Source organism: Seriola lalandi, unplaced genomic scaffold, assembly GCF_002814215.2.
Source record: "Seriola lalandi dorsalis isolate HSWRI2012SDOR001 ecotype SW California unplaced genomic scaffold, Sedor1 jcf7180002054658, whole genome shotgun sequence".
Taxonomy (NCBI): Eukaryota; Metazoa; Chordata; class Actinopteri; order Carangiformes; family Carangidae; genus Seriola; species Seriola lalandi.
Genome location: NW_019525211.1, coordinates 90,166 through 116,688, shown reverse-complemented (window position 1 = coordinate 116,688; position 26,523 = coordinate 90,166). Strand labels below are relative to the sequence as shown.

At 42.6% G+C, this 26,523-nt stretch overlaps 2 protein-coding genes across 2 annotated transcripts in view; one reads left to right on the top strand and one right to left on the bottom strand.

Moving 5' to 3' along the window:
* Positions 1 to 7,366, bottom strand: part of arhgef15b (Rho guanine nucleotide exchange factor 15b) — a 16,875-nt gene extending 9,509 nt beyond the window's left edge. Inside the window, exons 1-2 of the mRNA XM_023420852.2 lie at positions 7,087 to 7,366; positions 1,602 to 2,126 (exon numbers count right to left, since the gene is read on the bottom strand). Of these exons, the coding sequence (XP_023276620.1) occupies positions 1,602 to 2,034 (433 nt within the window). The 5' untranslated portion in view covers positions 2,035 to 2,126; positions 7,087 to 7,366. The remainder of the gene's footprint in view (positions 1 to 1,601; positions 2,127 to 7,086) is intronic.
* Positions 7,367 to 9,300: 1,934 nt separating this feature from the next.
* On the top strand, positions 9,301 to 25,102 carry hdlbpb (high density lipoprotein binding protein b). The gene is made up of 28 exons (XM_023420836.2): positions 9,301 to 9,404; positions 11,263 to 11,342; positions 12,525 to 12,626; positions 12,930 to 13,081; positions 13,416 to 13,631; positions 14,570 to 14,776; positions 15,119 to 15,334; positions 16,453 to 16,659; positions 16,765 to 16,872; positions 17,171 to 17,275; positions 17,375 to 17,453; positions 18,433 to 18,572; positions 18,658 to 18,762; positions 18,873 to 18,986; positions 19,074 to 19,160; positions 19,427 to 19,558; positions 19,787 to 20,005; positions 20,162 to 20,383; positions 20,590 to 20,808; positions 21,075 to 21,216; positions 21,391 to 21,518; positions 21,634 to 21,738; positions 21,967 to 22,101; positions 22,344 to 22,487; positions 22,647 to 22,826; positions 22,968 to 23,084; positions 23,212 to 23,370; positions 23,567 to 25,102. The coding sequence occupies exons 3-28, from the start codon at positions 12,551 to 12,553 to the stop codon at positions 23,657 to 23,659; spliced, it is 3,807 nt and encodes a 1,268-aa protein (XP_023276604.1). The 5' UTR covers positions 9,301 to 9,404; positions 11,263 to 11,342; positions 12,525 to 12,550; the 3' UTR covers positions 23,660 to 25,102.
* The last annotated feature ends 1,421 nt before the right edge of the window (positions 25,103 to 26,523 follow it).

The window sequence follows — 26,523 nt, the reverse complement described above, 5'->3', positions numbered from 1 at the left end:
GGGGGGGGGGGGGGGGGGGGGGGGGGTGAAGGTTAAATCAGTCAGAGAGACGTGGTGTCAGTCAGCACAGATATGTTTTTAAAATATCACACATTCTTTTTATTCACTTTTAAATGTCAAAATGTGAAAGTCCTTCAGTTCCATGGTTGTGCTTGTGCTTTTAAAACTTTTCAAAAGAAAGTTAAAGAAAGATACAAACTGGATTTAGCCTTTCAGACATGTATTTTTAAGCTAACTGCATTATTCTTAATATACTTTTATTTTATTGCTCATGTAACAGTTGCATTAAATCTAATTCAAACTTCATAAATGCTCAAATATGAAGTAATATATAATGATATTCTATAAAATATTATATTAGGGCCTGAATTGATTAGTTGATTAAGTCAGCCAGCTATTGTGATGCTGAATTAATAATTCAAGTTATTTTTCAGGCACAAATGCAAAACATTCTCTGGATTCAGCTTCTCAGATATGAAGATTTGCTGCTTCCACTGTTTTATATCATTGTAAATTGAATATTTTCAGGTTTTGAACTGTTGATCAGCCGTAAAATACAATCTGAGTACATTACCATGGGCCCTAGGAAACTGTCATTAGTATTTTTCACTATTTCCTTTTATTTTAAAGTCTAAACATGCAATTCATTAATCCAACACTAGTGAATATAACTGTGTGTTGCAGACCTAATCACCAATGAAGACAACATTCCCTTTTAAAGATCAGTTATATATAGTGGCAAAGAATTACCTGCTTAAATGCTTTCTGTTTCTGACAGGGAACTAAAACAAGGAAGTGATCGCATGTGTAACTGAGGAGGGAACTATTTAATCATGCAACCAATTAAATGTCACCTCTTTGAGTTCCTCTTTTGTGGAGTCGAGCTGATCAGTATGACATAACAAGGAACGTCCCATGTCAAAGATTGACAGACTGAAACTGAAAGCATCTCCAGATTAATGTTCTTCACTTTATAACTGTATAACAACCAGAGGACAGTGTGAGGCAATAAGGAAACATCTTTTCTGGCTGCATTTAAACACACACACGCACACATTCACAAATGTGTACGCACACAGGGGATCACTTGACCAACAGAACCTGTTCATGACTGTTGTAGCAGATCAACCGGACGCACCACACCTGTTTGTTGAGAACATTCTGACTATGCTGTAAATTTCACTTTCAAACCAATCAGGTTCTGCACACACTCACATGCAATTCTTGCATCAAATAAGAAATTCCCAGTTACGCTTTTCCTTCAGTTTTATCTTTCAGTTCCTGATCTCAAACTTCATTCAGTCTGGCGTCTGTGAAAGTGGCACTAACTTCATTTACACTTTATGGATCAGGCATTAACACTGATCTTTTTTCCCGCAGACCTAAAGCTGCAATAAGTTACTTTAAATGTTTCTGGCTCTGAATAGCAGTCAAGAAATCATGTGGCACAGCTTCATATGACAAAGGATATGTGCTGTTTGAAGGACTAAGATAGATTTAATCAATGTTTCAAATAAATACTTAAATGTTTATATGGATGCAAATATGAAAAAGCAGCAGATCAAGCCAAAGATAGAAACACAAGATAAAAACCACTGTACCTGATCGACCTCCTTCCACAGGGACGCCGTCCCCCTCTTCTCCTCCCACACTCTCCCTCTGTTTTTGCAGCAGGCGACTCCTCTTCACGGGCAGCGGAGGCGCCTGCTCTGCCCCGATCTGAAGCTGCAGACTGCTGCGGCCTGGTTTGGGTTTTACGGTAGGCGGCCTTTTGAACCGCTTATTTGTTTTGAGTTCTGAGGTGCCATTGGTGGGTTGCACCTCGGGCTCATGCGACACAGACTCCTGTTTGCTAAACTTGCTCACAATCCTTTTGACTTTCCCTCCAGAGATGCTCGTGCTGCCGCCTCTGTCTCCCAGTGGAGGGGAGCTGGCTTGTGTTGGCGGCTTCGGGGGGATCTCCGGTCTTTGTTTGGTCTCAGCTTTGAGGGGTAAAGGAGATATGGGCCGTTGGGATGCTTCCTGGACAGACATGGTCGTTGGAGGTGGTCTTCTCTTACAGCTTATAAGCCCTGACCAATCAGAGGTCAGGCTTTGAGGGCAAAGGTCACCGTGAGCATCATCACCTGAAAAGAGAGAAAAAGAAAATTGATAACCAGTTTGATGTTATATTAAATGCAATGTCATCACCCACAACCCAGCTTGATTGCCAACAGTTCAGTCGGAGATTCTGATTAGCTAAGCTAGTAGCGGCTAATGTAGCCTCGAGCAGCTAGTGAGCTACAGGAGTCTGGTAAGCTTGTCCTTCTTTCTATCTCCACACCCCCCCTAATGATTAATCTGAAGGATCAGAAGAAATGAGAAAAGAATATTTATATATTTCTGTTACAGAAACTTTTTCACAACTTTTCTTTCCTTATCTTTGTGTTTCCTTGTTATTGAAATACTGGATAGTTTGACATCCTCAGGCCCCATAAATAGGCCCATAACCACTGATATGGGGTCAAAAGTACACATTGCTTTTATTTTATGTTCCTGGGAAGTGTATGTCTTTGGACGGTGAACATAATGAGCTGACAGGGGAGAACAAGGGAATGACATACAATAAAGGTGCCTGCTTGAACTGGGGACGTTGCAATTACACGGTGAACGCCTTAAAACTCTAGGTCAGTGGTTCTCAACCTTTTTTGGCTTGTGACTCCTTAAAAAACATGATTCACTATAATTACAGTAATTTTCTGTAGCTGAAACAAATATTTGTAACAAAGCAATAAACATTACACTATTCTGTATCTCCATTACAGTATAATCCTCAAATCAGACTTTGTGCTCTGTGCGGCAAATCTCCCGCTGTAAGGCCTCTGAGGAAAATGAACTTTGCAAATTAAAGATCACAAACCTTACTGCTGAGAAAACATTACCACAAATAAAACAAGAGATTATGTCAAACCAGTTGAGTGGCTACACTACGGCTACAAACCATAGATTTTTCCATTGTGATATTCCCTGATATCTCTCTACAACTTCTTAGACTGCTTTTCTAATAATGACTCAGAGCTCAAACGCATGACTTTGTTTATTCATGTACTGCCTCAAAGGCTCCAATGTGTCAGCACTATGAGAACAGGGATGCCGGAAGGGAAGTACTGCCAGTAACAATAGTCCACCTATGAAAAGTCTGCAGAAAACAGAACTGAGATTATTTTCAAATCTGATATTATTACACCTTAAACTTCTGCGAACAGGTATAAAGTGAAGTAGAAAAACAAACGGTGGATCCTCTTTTGTTTGCTTGTTCTATATTTTGAATAGTATTGTATAATTAATGCTGCACTGGTTCAATCTAGGTAATAGTTAACCACTGTTTCAATACAGTTGACATTAATAATCACCCCACCCTCTCCAGTGTTGCCCTGCCTGGCTGAATAGCCTCAAACAAACTGTTTTTACTTGTGTATTATACACACAAAAGGAATTACAATTATGAATCCAGTGACAACATGACAAATCTGAACGTGTCTGTACTCACTCACAAAGATGCACACAACTGTACATACACATACACACACACATACACCAACACTCATGCTTGCACTGACTCAATCCTTCGAAATCCAAACCTTGATAAATTTCCACAGTCTAAGCGCTGGAGTCGTTCAAATGAGGCCGAACCCTTTTTCTTTCGGCCTGTAAGTGTGTATAAAAAGAAACATGATGACGACAACGTGAAATTCAAGTTTCCATTCTGGGTGACCACACGGCCATGCTGCACATTCTTCTCACCATATGTTTTTTTTGATGTGTGTGCAACAGCTGATGTAATACCAAACCGAACGAGGGTTACTCATCTTCTGACTCACGCAGAAAAGAAAGAGAGCAGAGACGCAGAAAAAAAAAAGACCTCGCTCTGCTGCTTTGTGGGTCTCTTTGATGAATAATTTTATCATGGAGCTGCGTGGATTTACGATGACACACACATCATCAAGCGGCTGCAACGAACAATTTAATTAACCATTAAGGTAGTGAGTAATAATTGATTCCTCATTTAGTCTATAATTATCTTTATAGACTAAACGCTCACAGCTGGCAGTCACATAAACCCAAGTATCTATTTTTTTAGCCATGTTAACGGTGTGGCTCTGTGGATGGTAACAACTATCTGCTGAATGGTCTGAAATGACCTGTGGGTGGAGTTCATACATTTTCTGTTGATGGACTAACAGATTAATAGACTAACTCACTGATGAAACTAACAGTAGACGATTTATACACATGTAAGGAATTTGACTAAATGTACGGACACACAGATCCAGGAACAAGTTTGAGAAGACAGTTAGAAAAATACAACTCAAAACAAGGACGGCAAAGCTAAATGAAGATAGGTAAACTTAAACATTTAAATATTATAGTAGGTGAAAAAATAGATGCTTTTATAAATATATATAACAAGCTGCAGCATACAGCACAATGTGTATAAACAAGTCAAAGAAATGTGTAAGTTGTAAACAAGATTAAAAAAGTGAGACGGCGCAGAGGGTAAATAGTGTTTGAATAAATGCTGAATGGGTAATGTAATATGTTACAGTGCAGAATATATATGCATGTGTACATGACAGTTTATAATATATCATTTAAGTTTTTCAGGTACCGTAGATGTTTTAGTGTTACAGGTTTACCGCACAGAGATTGTTTTCTGGCATTACGTGAATGAAACATGTTCTTTGTCAGAATCTTAAAGGGACATTCGACCAAATTTTTACAGATGGAGTTCGGTTAACTCGTCACAAGGGTCAACGGTCCAACGGTTGTACAATGTTTTCTGTGGTTCTGCAAGAAGTTTTGAAGCGTATGAGACAATAACCCTGATGATGTCATCAAATAACCCTGATGATGTCATCAGGGTCATCGGATAAATCGTCATCAGAAAGTCTGTGATTGAAACTAGAGTTGTGATGTGGGCTTTTACCAAGTAGGTAAGGTCCAATGGAAGATGCTGTTGAAATGCATTATGGGAAATGTAGTATCCAATGTTTTTGAAGCAAACCAGAGGCTGCCTCCGCTGCTTTGATTTTAACCTTTACTTTTTTTAATCTGTCCCTCACAAGTCCCTTAACTTTATGGAAGAGCAAATTTAAATCCAGAGTACCCTTTAATGAGACAATCACAAAGTGGTCTGTTGCTCTATGAAAGATTAGAGGCCTGTCATTTCATTTGAAAATGCCTGTAATTTCATATATCAAGTAGTCACCAGACCAGAGAAGATTTTTAAGAAATTAATCACACCCTTGTTTACCTGCGTAATACCAGCAGGTACACAAAGGCATCACCGATAGTAATCTACTATGATGGGTTCTTAACCTGAAAGACTTTTTCCACACAACCTCCTAAAGTGAAAAAACAAACAACCAGTAACTGCTTGTTACTGACAAAGTGCACCAGCTAGTCAGACCAGTCTGAAGGAGATGTGCATGCTGCACAGTCACTGAGCTTATAATAAAGAGGCAGATGGGGTTTCATGTTTCAGTCTGACCGAAACGTGTTTCTGGGCTGGCAAACAGCCGTGTATAAAATAATTACAACACGACAAAGCAGGAAACGCATGCCATAAAGACACGAGGAGTTTAATTAGAAAAACAATGCACCATCAACCTGTACAGCCTTTTCGTTTTCTGGCACTCCTTTTTTCCTTAGTTTTCTGTTTCCCCAATCCAAGAGATATTGTTCAGAACCATGACATACTACAACAAAGTATGTGCATGGGTGTGTGTGTGTCTTGGGGTGTAATGTAGTTTCTTCAAGGTTTTAGTTTTGGCCCTCTGGTTATACTCATTGTCCACAGGGTGACATATAAACCTCGACTCTACGAGGGTGTGTTCGCTCACAAAGCACTCATCTAGACATTGGGGATCTCACGTTCTCATATGTGTGTTAACGCACTCAGAGTACACTTGAGGTTACACCCCCCCCCCCCCCCCCCAGACTTTCTTTCAGTCAGCCCCCAGCAGACATCAAGCCTTTTGTCTCCTTTTGCTTTTTCGACCTGGTTAGTTCAATAGCTGCATCCTCCAGTCTACTGGACTTGACACACTCAGGCTGGGTCAGTGGGCCAGTCATTCATCCCAGTAAGTGTATTTGTCCTGATAAATCCAATACATATCAGATATGGTGTGATCCCTTAAATCAGACCAGCTTGAGAACAATCCTTAAGTGCTTAAAGAGGACGTCCATTAACACAATGCTGTGTGTGTGTGTGTGTGTGTGTGTGTGTGTGTGTGAGTGTATACAGTATGCCATCTGCTCTGGTGACTAATGGGTCAGTGTGTATATAAAATGGGTAGGGGGCTTTAAGAGAGCTGCTCTCTGCCTGACTAGCATCAACCAACATAGTGCATGTGATGTGCCTGTAAGCTCCACGTTGGCCAGGAAGAGGGACGGAAAAGGTGTGTCGAAAAAAAAAAGGAAAACATACACACATACACACTAGGGGTGAGAAAAAAAAAAAACATGAGGATCTAGGGTTGGTTTGGTGATATTAGTAGTACAAGAAAAAGCTTTGGCATAAATATGTAAATGTAATTATGGTGTTTAGGTCTTATAAGACTGTGCTGAAGGGAAACATCACAACTTTAAGACACCCATAATCTGCCAATAGTGGTCGAGCCTGCTCTACGTCAATTTTAGTGATAATAAACGCGTTTTCCAATATAAATATTCACAATCAAGATGAATTGAGTGTCATGGACAGGCTATTCATAAAATGTTCAAAATCAACTTTTGCCTATAATAGTCTTATTTTTATCCCTTAATCGTTACTATATGTCTTAGTCGGTGAAACGGGAAAAATAAGGCCAAACATGACACGACAGAAAATGCTGGAGTGATGGCAGAGGGATACAATTTCACTTATCAATATAACGATGTCACTACAATTTTATAAAAACGTTTCGCAAGTGTTTCAGCGGTTTTTCCGTAAGGGAACAGGTGCTTTCAGTCTCAACCACCAAAGTCACCAAACTGCTCTTAGTGAACTACGAATAATTAACTACTTTCACCTAAAATATAAATTACAGGAGAAAAAAAACTCACCAATATTACTCAGACATGTCTGAATGTGTCTCTTCAGTCATTCGGCTCTAGTGTTGGCAGTCCAGCGAAGTGTAGTTAGCTTTTCCAAGACAAGAAGCTTTAGGTTAAAATCGGTCCGGGGCGCAGCGACGTTAGTGCACGTCAAACTTAAATATGCTGTAAAAATGATCCAATTCATAAAAACACACCGGGTCAGTTTCTTATTGTTTCTCTGACAGGGTTGTTGTGTGAGCACCCATCATCCCCCTGTTGTTGTCTCCTCTTTGTTACCCGCAGCATGTATGAGAGGGGAGGAAAGGGAGGTAGGAGTGCAACCCCCCCCCCCCTCGAGGGCTGTAACCGCCAAGTCACACACAGTAATGTTAGGAGGTTCCGGTACCTAATTTCAAAATAAAAGACTGATTTAAAACATGGTGTGCGCAGAAACGAAAATAGAAAAGTAAAGCATGAAGTCTCAGCACTGATCTTTTGCCTTAGTGTCTGACAAATGAAAGCTGTAGATCTTGAACATACACACAAGCAACAATCCATTTATTTTATAACTGTAACTTTACAAGGCTCAAGGAAATAATGTTTGAATGTTTCTGATGAGTCAGCTAACGATATGAATGATGTGCATTCTTTAAAAATTAATTTGTGTAATGGATTTTAGCAAATATATTTTATTATATGCTTTATGAATTTAATTATGTTTAATATAAAGGTTTGTTTGTGTTCTGCATTTGTTCTCAGGGATAATAAAGTTAAAGTAGAGCTGAAGTTGAGCTTAGTTGAAGGCCACTACAAAACCTTGGCAATCAGAAAACATATAAGGTATTCTCTATGATATATAATATACTATAAAAACATCTAATCCTTAGATATGAATCTATATGTCTTTTTTTTTAATCTCGCATGATTTGCCCTTTTATTCTCGTATGATAATGTATTTGTATCCTATTATTCTATGACGCTTATATATGACTCTTATTTTGAAGGACAAAATGTCAGAATCTTGGCACTTTCCGACTTTTTATTGTAAACTTCAAAAACTTATTTTCTCTCATTCTACTAATACCCCAGAAACTCATATTAAAACTCTAAATATATGTGTATTTTATGGTTAATGTTACACAAGCATACTTACAGTAAAGTCCTTGCTTGTTTTGCTATTAAACACTTTACTATTGTTTATGAAGCAGTGGCATATAGCATATACTATGGCATAATAAAGTGATCACTGCTTGAAAATGAATATCAGTATACAGTAGCTATATTGACCCACTTCTGTATGCTAGATTACATTCCTCAACAGGTGCACAGAAGGAGGTGCTTTTCTACTGTATATGTCCCTCCCCTCACCTCTGTATTTTACTTTTGCATCCTACTTCCACCTAGTGTCTCAGTGGGGAACAGACATTAAGTGTTTGTTAATGGAGAAACATTATTATTCAGTAATTACTGTTTATTTTATATGTTTTATTGTTTTCACTACCATATGAGAAGTTAAAAAATGTTTGTGTTTGTAAATGTTGGCACAAAGTTTTCATTGTTCTGCACATCTGTATCCTGTGAAGCCTACATTATATCGCTATTTTAACTTACTACCTCATCACTTTTAGTATGTGACTCAAAATGCTGACTCTCTTGTCTGTTTGACTTACGACTGTCTAATAGTTTTGACCTCCGAAGTCACATTTATTAGATAGTTATTAACTTACAAAGTCAAAATAATTCTTAGTTAGATATTAGATTATTATTGATTTACTAAGTCAAAACATCATAATTTGTACCTACTATCTTATAATTTTCACTTAAAATCTAAAAATAAAATTACTTTGTGACTCAAATGTATGACTTTATAGCATACTTTTTGTTTATCATAGTACTTTTATTGTCATCATGCATACATTATCATTTTTTTTCTTTCTTGGTGAAACTGGGTTTAGGAGAAGTGTGATGCTCTGACTCCCGCAGAGCAGACCAGGCCATGAATGAGAAGTAGACCCGGTCAGTTTGATGCTCGTGAAACGTTACAAGGCCCGATAACCTCAGACGTTCTTTAATTTATCGATTACCAGTCAGCACACCACATCTGAGTCTTTTCCACCTGAATGAAACGGCAGAGCGAGCCAAATGAGATAAATACAACGTAGACCTATTTGATTTGGATGTTCCTGTTGCGCAAAGATACTGCGGCATTTGCTTTATACTCGGTGAGTCACAGTGCATGCTTGTATCGCTCCGCCGGCAGAGGAAATGCTCCTAGACCAATCACATCTGTGTTTACACCATCACCTGTCAAACACACACCCTCTGCTATATTTTCTCTCTGAAAGGTAGGCTTCTTTCTATTTGTTTTATTTTCCCTTTTATCTAGATGTGTACACAGTGGAGGAAGACTCTTTGGCACGGTGGTGAGAAAGCGTGTTCGACTGTAACGAGAAGCAGCCAGGGTTAGCAAGGTTAGCGCCCCCGGAGCTAGCGAGCTGGAGCTGGTTATCTGCCCGCCCGGCTTGTTTTTTTTTAGCCGATTATCAGAAAGTCCTTGCGCCTAATCATCCCCGGCTGAGGTCGGAGCCTAGTGGTGTGTGTGTGTTAGCTTAGCGAACACGGCTAACGAATATTTGAAACCCTTGGCTTGTATTCGCCAGCGTTAGCATAGGATAACATAGCCTTCGAGCTAACAGGACCAGCCATGCAGCGCATCCTCAAGCTAGCAATAAAAGACGGTGGTCTGCCCGGAGAGAGGTGCGTTTAGCGGGGTCCTTAGCCAACACCGTGCACGGCTGAATTAATGTCGCCGTCTATATTTCTTATTTATCTATAGGGAACTGGTAAACTGATATTGAAAGGCACAGTCGCTGCCAAGTTAGCGTTGGACTGTGTTGCAGTGTGCCAAGCGCTCTTTGTTTCTTTCAAGTTTCTCGCTTGAATTTCAGTGTGATTATTAGCGATCTAATATTGTGGTAGAAGATGTTGCTCTACAATAGCAGCCTTGCGACTGTAGTTACTCATTGGTGGAAGAGGAATTGAGATCCATTATAAGTAAAAGTAGCAAAACCACATCCTAAACATCCATCACAATTAACAAAACATGCATAAAAATCTTTTTTTTTGTAAAACTACATAAGTAATTACAGTAAAATGTACTCAAAGTGTCAAAAGTAAAAGCACATGTTATGTAGAAGTTACATTACCTTGTAGTTGTATTAATTATTACTAGAGTGAAATGTGTACTTTTACTGTTGTATTAGGATTAGGTGGCTAATTTTAGTAACTATTTTTGTATGATCTGTGAGCACCATATTCTGTAAGGTCTTAAGGGATTCTGTATGCACAGCCCTCTCCTGCATAGTAAGTAGCTGTCATATAAATGTAGATGTGGATATAGATGGAGTAAAGAGTTTTTTATATTTGCCCCTGAAATATAGTGACGTGGAAGTCTAAAGTAGCTTTATGTGGAAATGCCTGTATAGCACTTGAGTAAATGTGCTAATTATATTCCACCACTGCTCTTAACATACCTTTTTACTCCTTTGTTTCCACTTAAGCGGCTTTAAGACTATTTAAATGGCCTTTTTCACACTGTCTGACAGTATCACATATCAGCTTGTTCCACCTCCTCACTGAAGCTAAATGAGTGATATATTCAAACCCAAGACATCACGTTTTTTATGGCTGCACTGTTGCACCAAATAGAAATATTCTTCATGTCTTGAAGATTATTTTTATACATATTTTTCCCATATTTTTGTAGGCACTCCACTACAATTTAAACTAAATTTCTGTCATTGGCTGCGCATCATGAGTTCGTGATGTCTGACCAACGAAGTGCTGCGGAGTTAAGCGATTTCCCCCCCTCCGTAAACCAAGTGTAAGACACCAGGGGCTGAATTTACAAAATATTGGTAGAAAACAAAATTTTATTCACCAAACACAGTAAAAAGTCACATCATGTGGTCACATTTGCTCACACACTGAAATTGAATTGAATTTGTGAAACTATAAAAGGGGGGACGGAGAGATACGGAGAAGGGAGGGGAGAGAACAGGAGGAGAGTGAATCAGATCGAGACAGTATAAGGTGCAGTGCAGTGTGGGTGTTTACAGTATTAACCCAGGATCTGAGCTGTACAGCTGTTTCATTTACAGTGTTCACTTTTAGTAAAAATTCTTTTTCCTGTTGTGCATCCAGGAGCTGAAAAACACACTCACACTGAAGCGCCTACGGTAGCCGATAACTGGACGGACTCTCTGGCAATTGACCTTTTGCAGGTAAGCATGGACTCACTTTGTGCAGTGTAGTTCGACTAAGCTTCTTCTGCTTGAGTTCAGTGTTACTGTATATTGTATGTTTGTGTTCTATTCCTTGAGGAGTGTCTTGTTCTTTTTTGTGCTGCAGTTATTTCTCTTTTAGAAGGGTTTGGACAGAGTCTTTACCGACAAGAACAAATTTCACATGCCACTTATGATCTGAATACACGTTGGGAGAAAATAGTAACATTTCAGGAGAAACAGGCCTACCGGGACATTTCACAGATTTTAGATAATAACACAAAGTCACTTTTGTGCTCAGCCAGAAGCATCACACAGCAGATCCACAGATGAATTTGCATGCCTGTTTATGAATGAGAAAAACATCTTGGCTGTAAAGCAACAAAGTTAAATAAAAGTGAGCATTTCCTGAACCAGACCAGAAAAACAAGTGAGGGATATAAGAGATGACACTTGTTTTCCTTCATCAACTGTTAATTGGAGCACAGGATCTTGTAGATGCGTGCTTTTAAGCATTCATTGTTTGTTTTTTTATTGCTGTGCTAGCAGTTAGTAGCCATGAAAATGCAATATTCTCCCTAAATCACAAGGCCGTCTTTGTGTTGATGAAATTGCTCTGACAGTCAGTAGAGCAGTGCAAAGATCAGCAGATTTAGTTTTTGGTTTTCTTTCTTAAAATGCTCAGGGAAGGCTTGTTTGACCCGCTGTAGTAATGTAAGTGAGGATCCTGTGATTCCGCATCACAAGGAATGTGAGCAGCAGTTGTTTTCTGGTCCAAGACGACTCTTTGAGTGTGACTTGTGATAACCCTGTCCCAGAGGCTTTGTATCACCGTGTGTTTGTCTGAGGCTTGTAAAGTGCTAATTGGAGCACACCTCAGGTGTAGGGTGCTGCATCAGTGCACTGTAGCGATGCCACAGAGGCAACCTCAATCATCTGGGGCTTGTGGAAAGCAAATCCACTGAATATGAAACACTGCATTCAAGGGAGGGGAGAAGAACATAATAGAGACAGCTTTAAATAAGCGTCTGTCTGTATTTCTGATGGCTTTTTTGCTGTTGGATCATCTAGTCAGTTTAATTAATGTGAAATTTCGTGCACATACAGCAAGTAACTTCCTCCTCAGAGATTATAGCGTTTGATTTATTCATATTTTTGCACTTCATCCTTCCCCACCTTTAGTGGAATAGCGGAATAAGTCTTAAACCATGAGCTCAGTGGCAGTGTTGACCCCGGAGAGCTTTGCGGAGCATCGCAGTGGCCTCAAGGACCAGGAGATTACAGGTAACCTGTCATCTGTTTTTACTTTTGTTCCTGAGGGTTTTCAGACTAGTTATCCACCTATCAGCCCAAGAGACACCAATTTAGTTTTTTTCCTACTTGCCTTTATGTATGTGCAGTGCAGTTTCTGTTTACTTTATGTGTATGTGATACTTTTTCAATGCTTTCTTTCTTAGATAAATATGATTTCGGAGTATAGTTAATGGTGTCTCTCTTTTCTTTTGGATCTTCTTGTATTCATCAATACATGAATACTGTTTTCTTTCTCCATCCTTCCCTTTTTTTACCTTCGTTTCTCCGGGCCAGGCTGTGTCCCAGAGGATGAAGCCTACATCCCCACTTACCTGGAGGCCTTCCCTCCGCTGCCGGAGAAGGGAGCACCAGGGGAAAAGGCCGGGGAGCCGGCTTCAGCATGGGGCAGCAAGATCAGGCCCATCAAAGCCTCTGTCATCACCCAGGTCAAACAGCCACTGGCTACATACATAAAGAGACACACCTACGTTTAAAAGTATACATGTACAAATGTAAGAGGTGAATGCACATACACATTGAAGAAAGAAGAAAAGTTTGCATGGCCTGCAGCCAGTTTCTGATTTGCAAACTGTCTATCTGTGCAAAAAGAATGAAATTATTTTCCTGACAATAACAATAACATTTTGCCCCAAGCCATTTCGGTGCCAGTAAAGCTGCTCAATAAATTGCACCTGTTCTGGGAAAATAAGCAAGTGAGACTTGTTGTCTGAAATTTGAACTTCGCCTCTCCTTCCTTCCAACCTGCACTGTCCCCCCCAGGTGTTCCACGTGCCCCTGGAGGAGCGTCGCTACAAGGACAACAGCCAGTTTGGGGAGGGTGAGGAGGCCAAAGTGTGCCTGGACATCATGCAGAGGACGGGGGCTCACATCGAGCTGTCCCTGGCTAAAGACCAGGGCCTGTCCATCATGGTCACGGGCAAACTGGACTCTGTCATGAAGGCTCGCAAGGAAATTGTGGCTCGCCTGCAAACACAGGTACGTTTACTATATTTTCCTCGTGCTTATATTATGTTAAATGCCTAAAGTGTGGGGTGCTGAGTGCTGACTGCTGAGTGCATGGCAGGGCTGTTTTCTTGACAGGATCTACTGAAAAAGCTCTTTTTGCTTACATAAGCACATCTCATTATAATATCAGAATGCAATTTGACACTACCAAAAAATGCAGAAAGTACACACTCAGAAAACTTAACTCAGTTAAATAAAACAGATGGATATCAGCTCCTGGCTACTTTGGTTTAAAGTTGTGATATTACTTGGTAAGCTTTGTTTTACAGTTGTAGTAGATTATCACCATGAAAGAAAGTACTGTAACAGCTTGGAAAAGCCTAGTTCAGCATTTTGTACCTACATATATAATATACGTATATATTGGTGCAAGCAAGGTGTTGAACAATTTGTATTTATAGAGATATTGCATTGTCGTATCTTGGACCTCATCAGCTAGGAGATAACTCAATCCTAAGTTACACAAGGATAGTTAGTGTTAACTGCAGATAGAAAACTACTTACTGTGCAGTCAGGCCAGTTTAGGACAAAAAGTTGAGCTGAAAATTGACCGTCAGCTCCCAAGGGTGGCCTTTCCGGGCTTCAGCAGCAAACATGCTGATTTCCACTTCAATTGGTGCACTGAGGTCCAACAGTTTAGCTGAGCTGCAGTTATTGATACAATAGCTCAGAAAAAACACTCTGTCCTCTTCGCAAAGTCGAATGCGTCTGTATGTGTTTACCCACCGAGTGAGCACTTCACATGAAAACTCACTTGTTTAATTTCTCAAGAATCTGAGGCTGCTATATCAGCAACTGAGGTTTTAATGGATATGTCTGAACCTTAACTTTATTAAAAGAGATTTATATAATGCTAATAAAATCAGTCCAGGCAAACCTAGCTCACGTTCTCCCTCACACGTCCCCAGGCCTCAGCTACGGTCGCCATCCCCAAGGAGCACCATCGTTTCGTCATCGGTAAGAACGGTGAGAAGCTGCAGGAGCTGGAGCTGAAGACGGCCACCAAGATCGCTATTCCACGTCCTGACGACCCCAGCGCCAACATCCGCATCACCGGCACCAAGGAGGGCATCGAGAAGGCTCGCCACGAGATCCTTCTCATCTCTGCTGAGCAGGTTAGCGTCAATTAAAAAAAAATGTACAGCTAAAAACAGAAGTGGTTGAAGTTTGTCTGAGGTTGCATTAGAATAAAGAGTAAATAAATACGAATATGATCTTTTAATCATGTATTTTTGATTCTGTCATGAGGAGCCATTAAGACTGAAACTGTCTCTTTATAGATACTAATTAACTTTACTGATCAAATATTGAATTACTTCTTGATACTGTATGTGGCTCTCCTATAATGAAAGTCACTTTAAATATCTATGAAAACCAATATTAACAAATTCTGCCGTTTGTTCAACTGTTGTTTGCCGACTCCCCCCTCCCTCATCCTCCTCCTCCCCACTCCCCAGGACAAGCGTGCGGTGGAGCGTCTGTCCCTGGAGAAGGCCTTCCACCCCTTCATCGCCGGTGCCCACAACCGGCTGGTGCAGGAGCTGAGCCAGGAGACAGGCGCCCGCATCAGCATCCCTCCGCCCAGCTTGCCCAAGGACGAGATCGTCATCACCGGGGAGAAGGAGGCTGTCGCCCTGGCAGTCAACCGCATTCGAGCCATCTACGACGACAAGGTATGTTTGTTCAGGAAAGACAGAGATCATATTACCCCAATTATAACTAACTTAACCTGGCGCCTTATCGAGTTTAGAATAGAACTAGAATTACTGGTCTAAAGAAGCCAAAATAGTCTTTAAAAACTTAATTTACCCAACTATAATTTATGATATGTCACCTAAATATTGTTTGTTGTTTGTTTTTTCTGTTATTTCTTCTCAAATCCTTTTTTTTTTTTGTCATTTTCATCAAAATTTCAAAGCGTTCTAAATTAAAAATGCACATAAATATCAATAGAAACATAGAAAAAGGAAAAAGAAAGAAAAACAAAAGCGAAACAATGAGCAAAACTAAACACCAAATTCAAGACGTTTTGTGATCAGTAATTCATGCCAACTTTTAGTCCCTGCTACACTTGCATTGACATTTCAAACATTCATGTTTGTGCGCTATTACCCAGGAAGACTTGTTGCGAGCGAGCAGCTTGTGGCTCAGTTTCTGTGACTGCAGATATTAACTTTGTGGTTCACCACAGTCTCACTTTCACCACTTGTTCACTGTGCTGCCGAGATCTAAAAACCTCAAGTGCAACGAAACCTCTTTGGTGCAGTGAGACAACCTGTTATCGCCGTTACGAGAAACTACTACAAAAGATGGACAGATGAAACACGGAGAGGAAGTGTGTGTGTTTGTGTGTGTGTACCAGATGAGCGCCGTCGATAGGCAAGCCGGAGATAATGTGGAGAGAAAATTGGATTTCGCCAGAGAACAACAGGATGAGAATGCTGATTTGATTTAGTGCATATGTATGAGAGGCAAAAACAAATAAATTTTCTCCGCTGCCTTCTTGCTTTCAATCACTTTCTGTCTCTCTCCTCTCCCTCTCTGCTCATCGTTTGCCCATTTATTTCCCTTTGTCTTTCAACTTCTAAATCCACCTTTTCCCTCTGTTCACTCCAGCCTCTCTCTGCTCCGTCCTTCCTGTTTCCTGTCTTTCATTTCTCTTTCTGTCTCCCGTCGTGCTCTCATCCATCCCTCATTTTCGCCACTTCCTCCAGCTGCACTTCCTCTTACCGTGGATGTATTTTTTCCATGCTGCTCATGATTTACGATCTTGTCCTTGCCCACCCTGCAGAAGAGGAAGACCACCACCATCTCTGTAGAGGTGAAGAAGTCTCAGCATAAGTACATCATAGGGCCAAAGGGCAACACCCTGCAGGAGATCCTGGAGGCCACGGGGGTGTCTGTGGAGATGCCCCCTCTGGACTCCGGTTCAGAGACCATCATCCTCAGGGGGGAGCCTGACAAGCTGGGACCAGCACTCACGCAGGTCTACGCCAAGGTGAGGAGGAGAGTGTGACTTGGACGGAGGGCAGGGAAAGCTTGTACATAATACATTTATAACTGTCAGTTTGTGGATGCACATTATTTCTTGGTCTCGGTGCAGGCTAAGAGCGTGATGGTGGTGGAGGTGACCGCTCCTGCCTGGCTGCATCGCTTCATCATCGGCAAGAAGGGACAGAACATCGGACGGATCACACAGCAGCTACCCCGGGTAAGGGGAGAGCGGGAGAGGGGAGGGGGGAGAGGAGAGAGATCATCTGAGTTAGAAGCCAGAGATAAAAAAACAAAAATACCACATCCTGCTCCTGCAATGTGACAGGAGTGGCAGGCGGCATGGGGGATCCTGTATCTTGTAAAATGGGAGGATACTTTAAGTTGTAACATGGACTGAAGATGTGTTTGTAATTAACAGTGACACTGAGGAGGATCGGGAGTAATAGCTCTCTGATCGGGTCTCCTGTGTGTGTGTGTGTGTGTGTGTGTGTGTGTGTGTGTGTGTGTGTGTGTAGGTTCACATCGAGTTTACGGACGGTGAGGAGCGCATCAGTCTGGAGGGGCCAACAGAGGAGGTGGAGCAGGCTCAGGCCCAGATTCAGGAGATCATCAAAGACCTGGTCAGTGCACACACACACACACCCACAGGATTCAGCACCGTACCACTGAGAACTATGTACAACTTCAGTGACCAATCTTACATCTCCCTCTTTGTTCAGCTGGTGAGGATGGACTACACTGAGGTCATCATAGACCAGCGTTTCCACAGACACCTCATCGGAAAGAACGGAGTCAACAGTGAGTGAACTTCTGTTCTGAGAATGTCAACAGAAAAAAAATCTGGGACACCTCCTGAGCCGGGGTTAAGTGTTTGAATGTCAGTGGGATCAGCCATTTTTAAATATGTGAACTTTAAGGTAGGATGAGGCGCCTCAGTGAAAACATCCACCAAATTCATTGTTTCTTATTAAACAGTAAACAAATCACACACATCAGTTTATTTACTGCCTTCTTGTGCTCTCTTCAGACAAGTAATAATTAGTAATTGACTGTAATAGTTGAAAAGTAGCTATTAAAAGTTCAGCTGTCATGGAGCACAGCGGCTGTGGAGCGTCTCAGTTCATGTCACTTAAAGGAGCTAGAGTATTTGTAAGTTTTGGTATTGCTGCATAGCCAGCATCAAACATCAAATGTCTCTGTCACATCTTTTCTTCTACTGAAGTTAGCACGCTAACCAGCTAGCCCCAACCCGTCTTGTCACTTTCCGACTCACTGTAGCCTCCAATCTGCCCTGAAGACGCAGCGCTGCTCAGAGGGCGAATTATAACCTCTTATATAATAAAGACAACCGTGGCCGAAGCTCTTGTCAAGTGACAATCACCACCACCTGCTCCCGGCAAGAAACCACGTTACGCGGCAGAGAAAACTTTAAAATAGCCCCTTTTTTAAAATGAACTCTAGCAGTGAAAAGTTTTCACTGTGTGAAGGGGGGAAATGGATTACGATGCAGGAGTGGTGTGACAAGTTTTTTTCCCACTTGGAAAAGTGGCCAGTATTGGTTTCATTTTTAACCGTACTAAATGAATTGGAGCGCAACAAGTGTTCGTTGTGAAATACGAACCTACAGTGTTTTTACAGCCATGTTTCAAACCTACAGGAGGTTGGTGTTTGATTCTCCAGAGATGTGACATTTCTTTGAGAATGGACCCCTTTCCTTCCTCTTCATTTCTTCATCATCCTTGTCTTCCTGCTCACTTCTCCCCCTTCCTCCCTGCAGTCAATCGGATCAAGGAGCAGTACAAAGTGTCGGTACGAATCCCTCAGGACTCCGAGCGAAGCGGCCTGGTCCGGATCGAAGGAGACCCTAAAGGAGTCCAGCTGGCACGCAGAGAACTCATCGAGATGGTCCAGAGAATGGTGAGAATGGGTTCAAAGTTTAGGTGCATGTATAAAACCTATTATAGAGTCATTACTTATCTTCACACTTCTTTCCTGTTTCCAGGAAAACGAACGCACCAAAGACCTGATTGTGGAGCAGAGGTTCCATCGGACAATCATCGGCCAGAAGGGAGAAAAGATCAAAGAAGTTCGAGACAAGTTCCCTGAGGTGAATGTTCTGACCCTTCCCGCACTTTATCTCGTCGGTTCATCACAAATAATAAAATAATGAGTTAATGAGTAATTTAATTTGTGGAGTATTATCTCATCCACCTCTAGGTCATTATTAACTTCCCTGACCCGTCGCAGAAGAGTGACATCGTCCAGCTAAGAGGGCCGAAGAACGAGGTGGAGAAATGTGCCAAGTTCCTCCAGAAAATCATTGCCGACCTGGTACGACCCACCATCATCCGTCATCGTCTGTCTGCCTGTCTCACCCTCTCTGCTCTTGACTTAACAGCAGCTTCCTTTCTTTTGCAGATTGAGAACAGCTTCTCGCTCTCTGTTCCCATCTTCAAGCAGTTTCACAAAAACATAATTGGTAAGGGCGGGGCCAACATTAAAAAGGTGAGACTTTGAAGTGGTCTTTGAGAATTTGACAAAACCCACTTAAAATTATTAGACACTCAAAACTTGTTTGAGGATTTAACACTCAGATGGATCATATTTTATCATAACACACGTGCAATAATTTCAGCTTTCAATTTTTCATTTCTAAGCTTATGATTCTATTAAGTGTGTGTGTGTGTATGTATATATATATATATATATATATATATATATGTAACATGATGTTAAAGACTGAAATTAACACATGCTGTTTATGCCACCAGATCCGTGAAGAGACCAACACTAAGATCGACCTCCCGACAGAGAACAGTAACTCAGAGATGATCGTCATCACAGGCAAGAAGAGCAACTGTGAGGCGGCCAGAGACCGAATCCTCGCCATCCAGAGAGAACTGGTGAGACGTCAGAGACTGCTGATGTCATTTGTGCTGCTTTTTTATGCCTTACTATACTATGACTTTTTATGCCTCTTCTTCTGTCATCTCTCCACTCTTTCTATATTTATTATATTGAAGAAGTATTGACAAAGTGCTGGTGAATGTTTTGACCCCTAGAATATTCTTCGTGTAACTGCACAGTCTATTAAACTCACAATCTTTATCTGTCTCTCTTCATCCCGCCAGGCCAACATCAAGGAGACAGAGGTCACCATCCCGGCCAAACTGCACAACTCTCTGATCGGCTCCAAAGGCTGCCTTGTGCGCTCCATCATGGAAGACTGCGGCGGCGTCCACATCCATTTCCCCTCCGAGGGCTCCGGCTCGGACAAGGTCACCATCAGAGGGCCTGCTGGAGAGGTGGAGAAGGCCAAGAAACAGCTGCTGCAGCTGGCTGAGGAAAAGGTTGGTGTGAGAGGACAGAGAAACATGAAGAATGGTTGATACAAAGAGAGAATGAACAGGTGTCTCAAAATGAAGTGAGTTACTATAAAGAGAAGGGAAGGAGAGGGCAAATACTTACATCCTTTTCCTGTCCTCTTTCCTTCCTGCCGTTTTCAGCAAGTCAACAACTTTACAGCTGAGCTGCAGGCAAAACCTGAATACCATAAATTCTTGATTGGCCGTGGCGGGGCAAATATCCGCCGTGTGCGGGACAAAACGGGGGCTCGAATCATCTTCCCGTCGCCGGATGACACAGAGCAGGAACTGATCACCATCGTGGGGAAAGAGGAAGCCGTTCGTCAGGCTCAGAAGGAGCTGGAAAGTCTGGTCAAAAACCTGGTAATTATACACTGCATGTGCTTTGTTCCGAATTACTTTGCATACTGAATACGTCCATTCAAAGCTGAATGAACAGAGGCAAATCACAAGGAAAGAAGAGGCAGAGGTCACCTGAAGGACGGCATGAAACCTCTAAATCTTCAGTGTCATATATTCTTAAACATCTTCTTTCGTAGTTACCACTTTTCTGTTCCCTCCTTCTCCAGGACGACGTGGTGGAGGACAGCATGGTCGTGGACGTTCGCCACCACCGCCACTTTGTGTGTCGGAGAGGCCAGGTGCTGCGGGAGCTGGCCGAGGAGTACGGTGGCGTGGCCGTGAGCTTCCCTCGCACCGGAGCCAACAGTCAGCGGGTCACTCTGAAGGGAGCCAAGGACTGCGTGGAGGCTGCGAAGAAACGCATCCAGGAGATCATCGAGGACCTGGTGAGACATTTGAGAAAATAAAAAATTACATATTTGTGTCATTGAAAGTGTGTTTTTGCTGAGTGTTATCATTTTTGATTGTTTGCAAAATACTTGCACATCAATTTAGTGAAGCTACTTGGTTGCCACAGTAACCAACTGATGTTGTGGCCTCATGTTTTGCTCAGGGATTTTACCAGAAGTGATGGGAACAATCCTCCTGCACACAATCTGTGTTTGCCGTTGTTACCCAACTGTCTCCTCTCTTCCTCCCCTCTCTCGAGCAGGAGTCCCAGGTGAGCGTGGAGGTGGCCATCCCTCAGCGCTGCCACCGCGCCATCATGGGGCCTAAAGGCTGCCGCATCCAGCACATCACCAGGGAGCACGAGGTTCAAATCAAGTTCCCCGAGAGAGACGACAGCGCCGCAGGTCAGAAACATATCACACGAAAGAAGTGTACCTGCAGCTGTGATACCGAAACAGCACCACAAGAAAACAGAAAAACGTTTAGCTATTAATGTAGATGCAGCAGTTATGTTTTTACATGGGAAACATACAAGCCAAAGAAAGTCTTTTAGTCCATTTTTCATTGTAAAATTCCAGGTCAGGAGCCTCCACCACAGGAGAACGGTGAGGTCAGTCCAGAGGTGGAGTTTGTCCCCCGCAAGAATGACATCATCACCATCTCTGGGAGGGCAGAAAAGTGTGAGATGGCTAAAGCCGCCTTGCTGGTAGGCACCATGTTTTTTTTTCCTTCAGTTACAGATGTGATGCCATCTTGTCTTTTTTTTATTTTTTTTTAAATTTTATTTTATATAATAATCACGTCTCTGCCTCCTACTTCAGGCGTTGGTGCCCATAACGGAGGACGTGGAAGTGTCTTACGAGCTGCATCGCTACATCATCGGCCAGAAGGGCAGTGGCATCAGGAAGATGATGGAGGAGTACGAGGTTAGCTTGACACTCTGGTGCCACCGTCTGGCCGAGAGACATTTCACACCGCAGGTCCAAAGGCCTGCGTCAGTGATGTAACAAGAACAAGCTGTGATTAACACGCTCAGCTATTGGGGAAACTTTCAATCGGTAATATTGATGCAGAGTTGGAGTGTAAGTGAGGGGATTCCCTCAGAATGCAGAAAAATGTAAGTGATCTGTAACTGATTGTTCGTTTTGTTGCAGGTGAACATCTGGGTGCCGCAGCCCGAGAAGCAGCTGGATGTGATCAAGGTGACAGGTCTGGCGGCCAACGTGGAGCGAGCCAAACAGGGTCTGCTGGAGAGGGTCAAAGAACTGCAGGCCGAGCAGGAGGACAGGGTAAACCCCCCCCCCCCCTTTAGAAAACCTCTTACACAGTCATCAACAGCAGTTTTTTTGCTCCCTCTTACTGATCTGTTATGTCAGCAGATACGGCCTCAGCGGCAGCAGCGGAGGTGCTTATTCTTTCACATCAAAACCTTCTAATTATAACTGCACAGGTCATGTGAAATGTGACGCCGGGATACTGTGAACGTATTTCAGTGTTTGAGATGAAGCATTCTTGCTTTGTGTCCTCCCAGGCCCTGCGCAGCTTCAAGGTCACCATGTCCGTGGATCCAAAGTTTCATCCCAAGATCATCGGCCGCAAGGGAGCAGTCATCTCTCAGATCAGAAAAGACCACGACGTCAGCATCCAGTTCCCCGACAAAGGAGACGAGCAGCAGGTGTGTGTCATGCAGCTGACGTGGAAAAAAACCTTGAGCTCCTAATCTCAATGGTTCCTCCTTTCTTTCCCTCTATTTACATGTAACTGTCTTTTCTCACACGTTTTTCTCCCCGGTTCTGTGTGTTTTCCCTCCTCTATCCTCGTTCTGCGCTCCCAGGATCTGATCGTGATCTCGGGGTACGAGCGTAACGTGGAGGAGGCGCGTCAGTCCATCCAGCAGCTGGTGGCCGAGTTGCAGGAGATGGTGAGCCAAGACGTTCACCTGGACCCGAGGACCCACGCTCGCATCATCGGAGCCCGCGGCAAAGCTATCCGCAAGCTGATGGAGGAGTTCAAGGTTAGACGTTGGTTGTTTACGCGACGGCTCATCGTTTGATCTTTTACTCTGAACACGGAGGAGAGAAGTTCTGATTCGGTTTCGTACGTTGTGGTTTCCCACTTTATAATAACAATCCTCTCCTCTTGTTTACGTTTTCAGGTGGATATCCGGTTCCCTCAGCCAGGTTCTGACGAGCCTGACAAAGTGACTGTGACGGGCCTTCCCGAGACCGTCGACAACGCCATCGACCACCTGCTCAACCTGGAGGAGGAATATGTGAGTTCACACAGCCGAGGATGCATTAAATACAAATACACACACACACCTCAGTAACAGCAGGGCAGAGCAAAGGGAGGCTGTTGTTTAAGAGCCGTTTTTCTTCTCTCCTGTCTTCACCTCTCAGTTGCTCAGCGTGACAGAGACGGAGACCTTGGCGGCGTACATGAAGCCTCCGTCTCGCTACGGCGGGGGAGGGGGCGCAGGAGGCGTGGATGATAGCAGTGGGGGTCCGGCTAAGGGCTTTGTGGTGCGGGACGCCCCCTGGAACGCAGCAGGGAACAAGGTGGGACGTGTGGATTTTTATTTACCTTGAATATGACGCAGGTGTACGTCAGGAGTGTGTGGGAGGAGCCGCAGACAGAGACGTCATCTTAAATGTAGATTGATGAAGTCGATCATATGTTGTACAGTCAGTGCCTCGCCTTGCGTCCATGTCAGTTTTGTACTATACCAAGCTCTTTGTGTGGGTTCGTTTCCAGGCTCCTGACATGAGCAGTGCAGAGGACTTCCCTACGTTTGGGACAGGCGTGGCCCCGAAACAAGCGTCAGCCTGGGGGCCGAAGAAGTTCTGAAGCCGCTCTTCTGGAGGAAAACAAAACAAAAAAAAATCCCTCTGTAAAGTAGATGATGAGAGACAAAACAAATCTCTAATCAAATTGCTGCTCTCCTTCCTCCTCCTCCTCCTCCTCCTCCTCCTCCTCCTCCTCCTCCCTAGTGACCTCCCTTTGTCTCTCTTTCTCTGTAAAAAAAACCCCTGTACCGACCTCCCACAACCAGCCACAATGAATTCTGGGAGAACTATCCCTTCTTTTGTCCTCATCTGTCTCTCTTCTTAGTACCTCCACCTCCTCTTTCTCTTTGAGAAGGAAAAAAAAAAGAAAAAAGAAAAGAACGTCGATTGCTCCCTTCATAGTTTCGCTGTCCCGCTCCGCCTCTCGGGTTGCACCAGCCGCTGCCGGTCTCACTGAAACATTTAGAAAAAAACAAAAACAGTCCCAACTTTTTTTCACCTCCGACTGCCAGACTCTCCCCACAGAAGCAAAACTGTCAGCTCGCTGGAGTACATTAGAAAATGTTTCACCTCTTCAGAGTCTGCCGAGTCAGGGATGTGGAGCCAGAGGGGCAACTGGGGAAACATCCTCAGCCACCAGGTGGTGATGGTGCAGCCAAGTCACAACAGCACATTCTTGGATTTTTAAGCTTAAAAAAAAAAAAGAAAAGAAAAAAGAGGGCAGTCTGTGTTTTACTGTGCAAGAAGAGTTTGTAAACAACCGCATCTTTTAAGGTTGTTTTCCTGTGTTTTATTTAATTTTTCTTTTTCTTTTTTTTTTACAAGGAGGTTTCTTGTTGTCTCACCTTTTAATGTGGTGCAGCAGGTGAGGCAATGAGCTGTATGTGTGCGTCTGTGTGTGTGTGTGTCTGTGTGTGTGTGTGTGTGTGTGTGTGTGTGTGCGCGTGCGTGTGTGTGTGTGTGTGTGTGTGTGTTGGTGGGTTCAGGAGAGGTTATTCACCCACACAAAGTGTTTGTAGTTCCCCGTTTTATTTCTTTCAGAGCTGGGAGCAAAAACAGCTGCTGTAGTCGACTTTCTGGAGGTTCTTTCTTTTTTTAAATCCCGACGAATCTAAAGATGTTGAAGTCCTGCGCCGATTGTTTGTAATGAAGGTCGTTTTGTCACAACTGTTTATTTATTCAAAAAGGAGCCATTTTATTTGAACTACTGTGATCATGCGTTTTTTTGTTTCTTTTTTATGAAAGCACTCACTGTAGCTTGATGCTTACAACCTTAAGTTTGGGAGTGAATGTTGTACGTCAGGGTTTTGGATCATGTTACCACTTGTTATGTGTAAGTGTACAAAGAACTTTTGGCTATTTTTTTAAACTGTGGGATTTTTGTTGTTGGTTTCTGGCATATTTGGAAGACTGTATGTATGTATGTATGTATGTATGTATGTATGTGTGTGTGTGCGTGTGGAAGTTAAGATGTATATTTGAATGAAGCTGAACCAAACTTTTACATCGTCTTTGTCCGTTTGTCTCTCTTCTCGGAGCTGTTCTCAGAGCTCACGTGGAGGTTTTTAACCCTCTCAGCTCGTCATTAACACTTGATAATTCCTGTCAACTTGCTCACAATGCTGCTTAAGATCTGTCCTCCCCTCCCCCCCCCAAAAAACAAAAAACCGAACTAACTGAACTATCAACAGCTGCAATTTGGTTTCCTCTCGTATAAGTGCTTCACGTGTATTTAGTGATATTTTGTAGCAAACACCTTTGTTGCCCCTTATTCTTTTGTCCAGTTCTGAGACTTAAAACGACACGTGTCCTGTTGCTAAACGTCACTGTTAACCCAGATTTCAATTCGATGAATCCAAGCTTCACCCCCTGGAGTCTTAAAGGCATAGTTGAACATGTTGGGGAAACTTGCTTATTGGCGTTCTCGCTCACAAATCGATGAGAATATCGATGCCACTCTGATGTCTGTGTGTTAAAAGTGGAGTTAGAGTGAGGAGGCCATTAACCTAGCTCAGCATAAAGACTGAACGCAGGCGGAAAGAATGGAGAAAATACTAAAACTCACTAATTACCACATTGTATCTTGCTTGTTTAATCTGTATAAAAACAGACATGGAGAAGCTGCAATCTTCGGTTTTACAGGAAGTTATGTGCTGCAACTTTTTCTTGGTGAGAACAACTATTATAAGTAGAGACTACTCTATTGTAAGCAGTTAAATTAGGTTTGTGGACACTTGTATGAGTCATCATCAATCATTTGATTTCATTATTACTGTCACCCTTATTTATATATATACAAGTGTGATTTTATAGGTGTTGGCAAGCACAGTTTTTCCACTTTGGACAGAGCCAGGTTACCTGTTTCCCCAATGTTTCCAGTCTTTATGCTAAGCTAGGCTAACTGCCTCCTGGCTCCAGCCTCACACGGACATGACCGTTGTATCCGTCTTGTCATCTAAAGTTGTGGAAAAGCGAAATAAGCATGTTTTCCCAAAGTGTTTGATTTATTTGAAACTTTGAAATGAATCTTAAGGGCCAGGAAGAGCTCAGGGTCAGAGTGAACAGCTCGAAGTCAGCGGACATTAAAACAAAAAGAAAACTCAGGGTCCAACTTAAAAGTCAAAGCTGGTGCAGAAGTGTGTCTTTACAGCTGACAACGGATTAGTAAACTAAACCGACTATGCAACCCAACAGGATCATCCAGCAGATCACTGTCTGTTAGTGGTACGCTGCCGTACTTAGCTACAAGTACGGCATCATTACATATGTTTGTGGGACAGCAGACTAGTAATTTGTCTATTTTTAGTTGTTGAACTCTCGGCTGAGTCTCTGCATTTTTAAATTTCTTCATGTGTGTCCGTTCTTACGTGGCAGGACAGAGCTGCCCCAGAAGCAGCCACTATCTCTGTAAAAAGCTATGAAAAA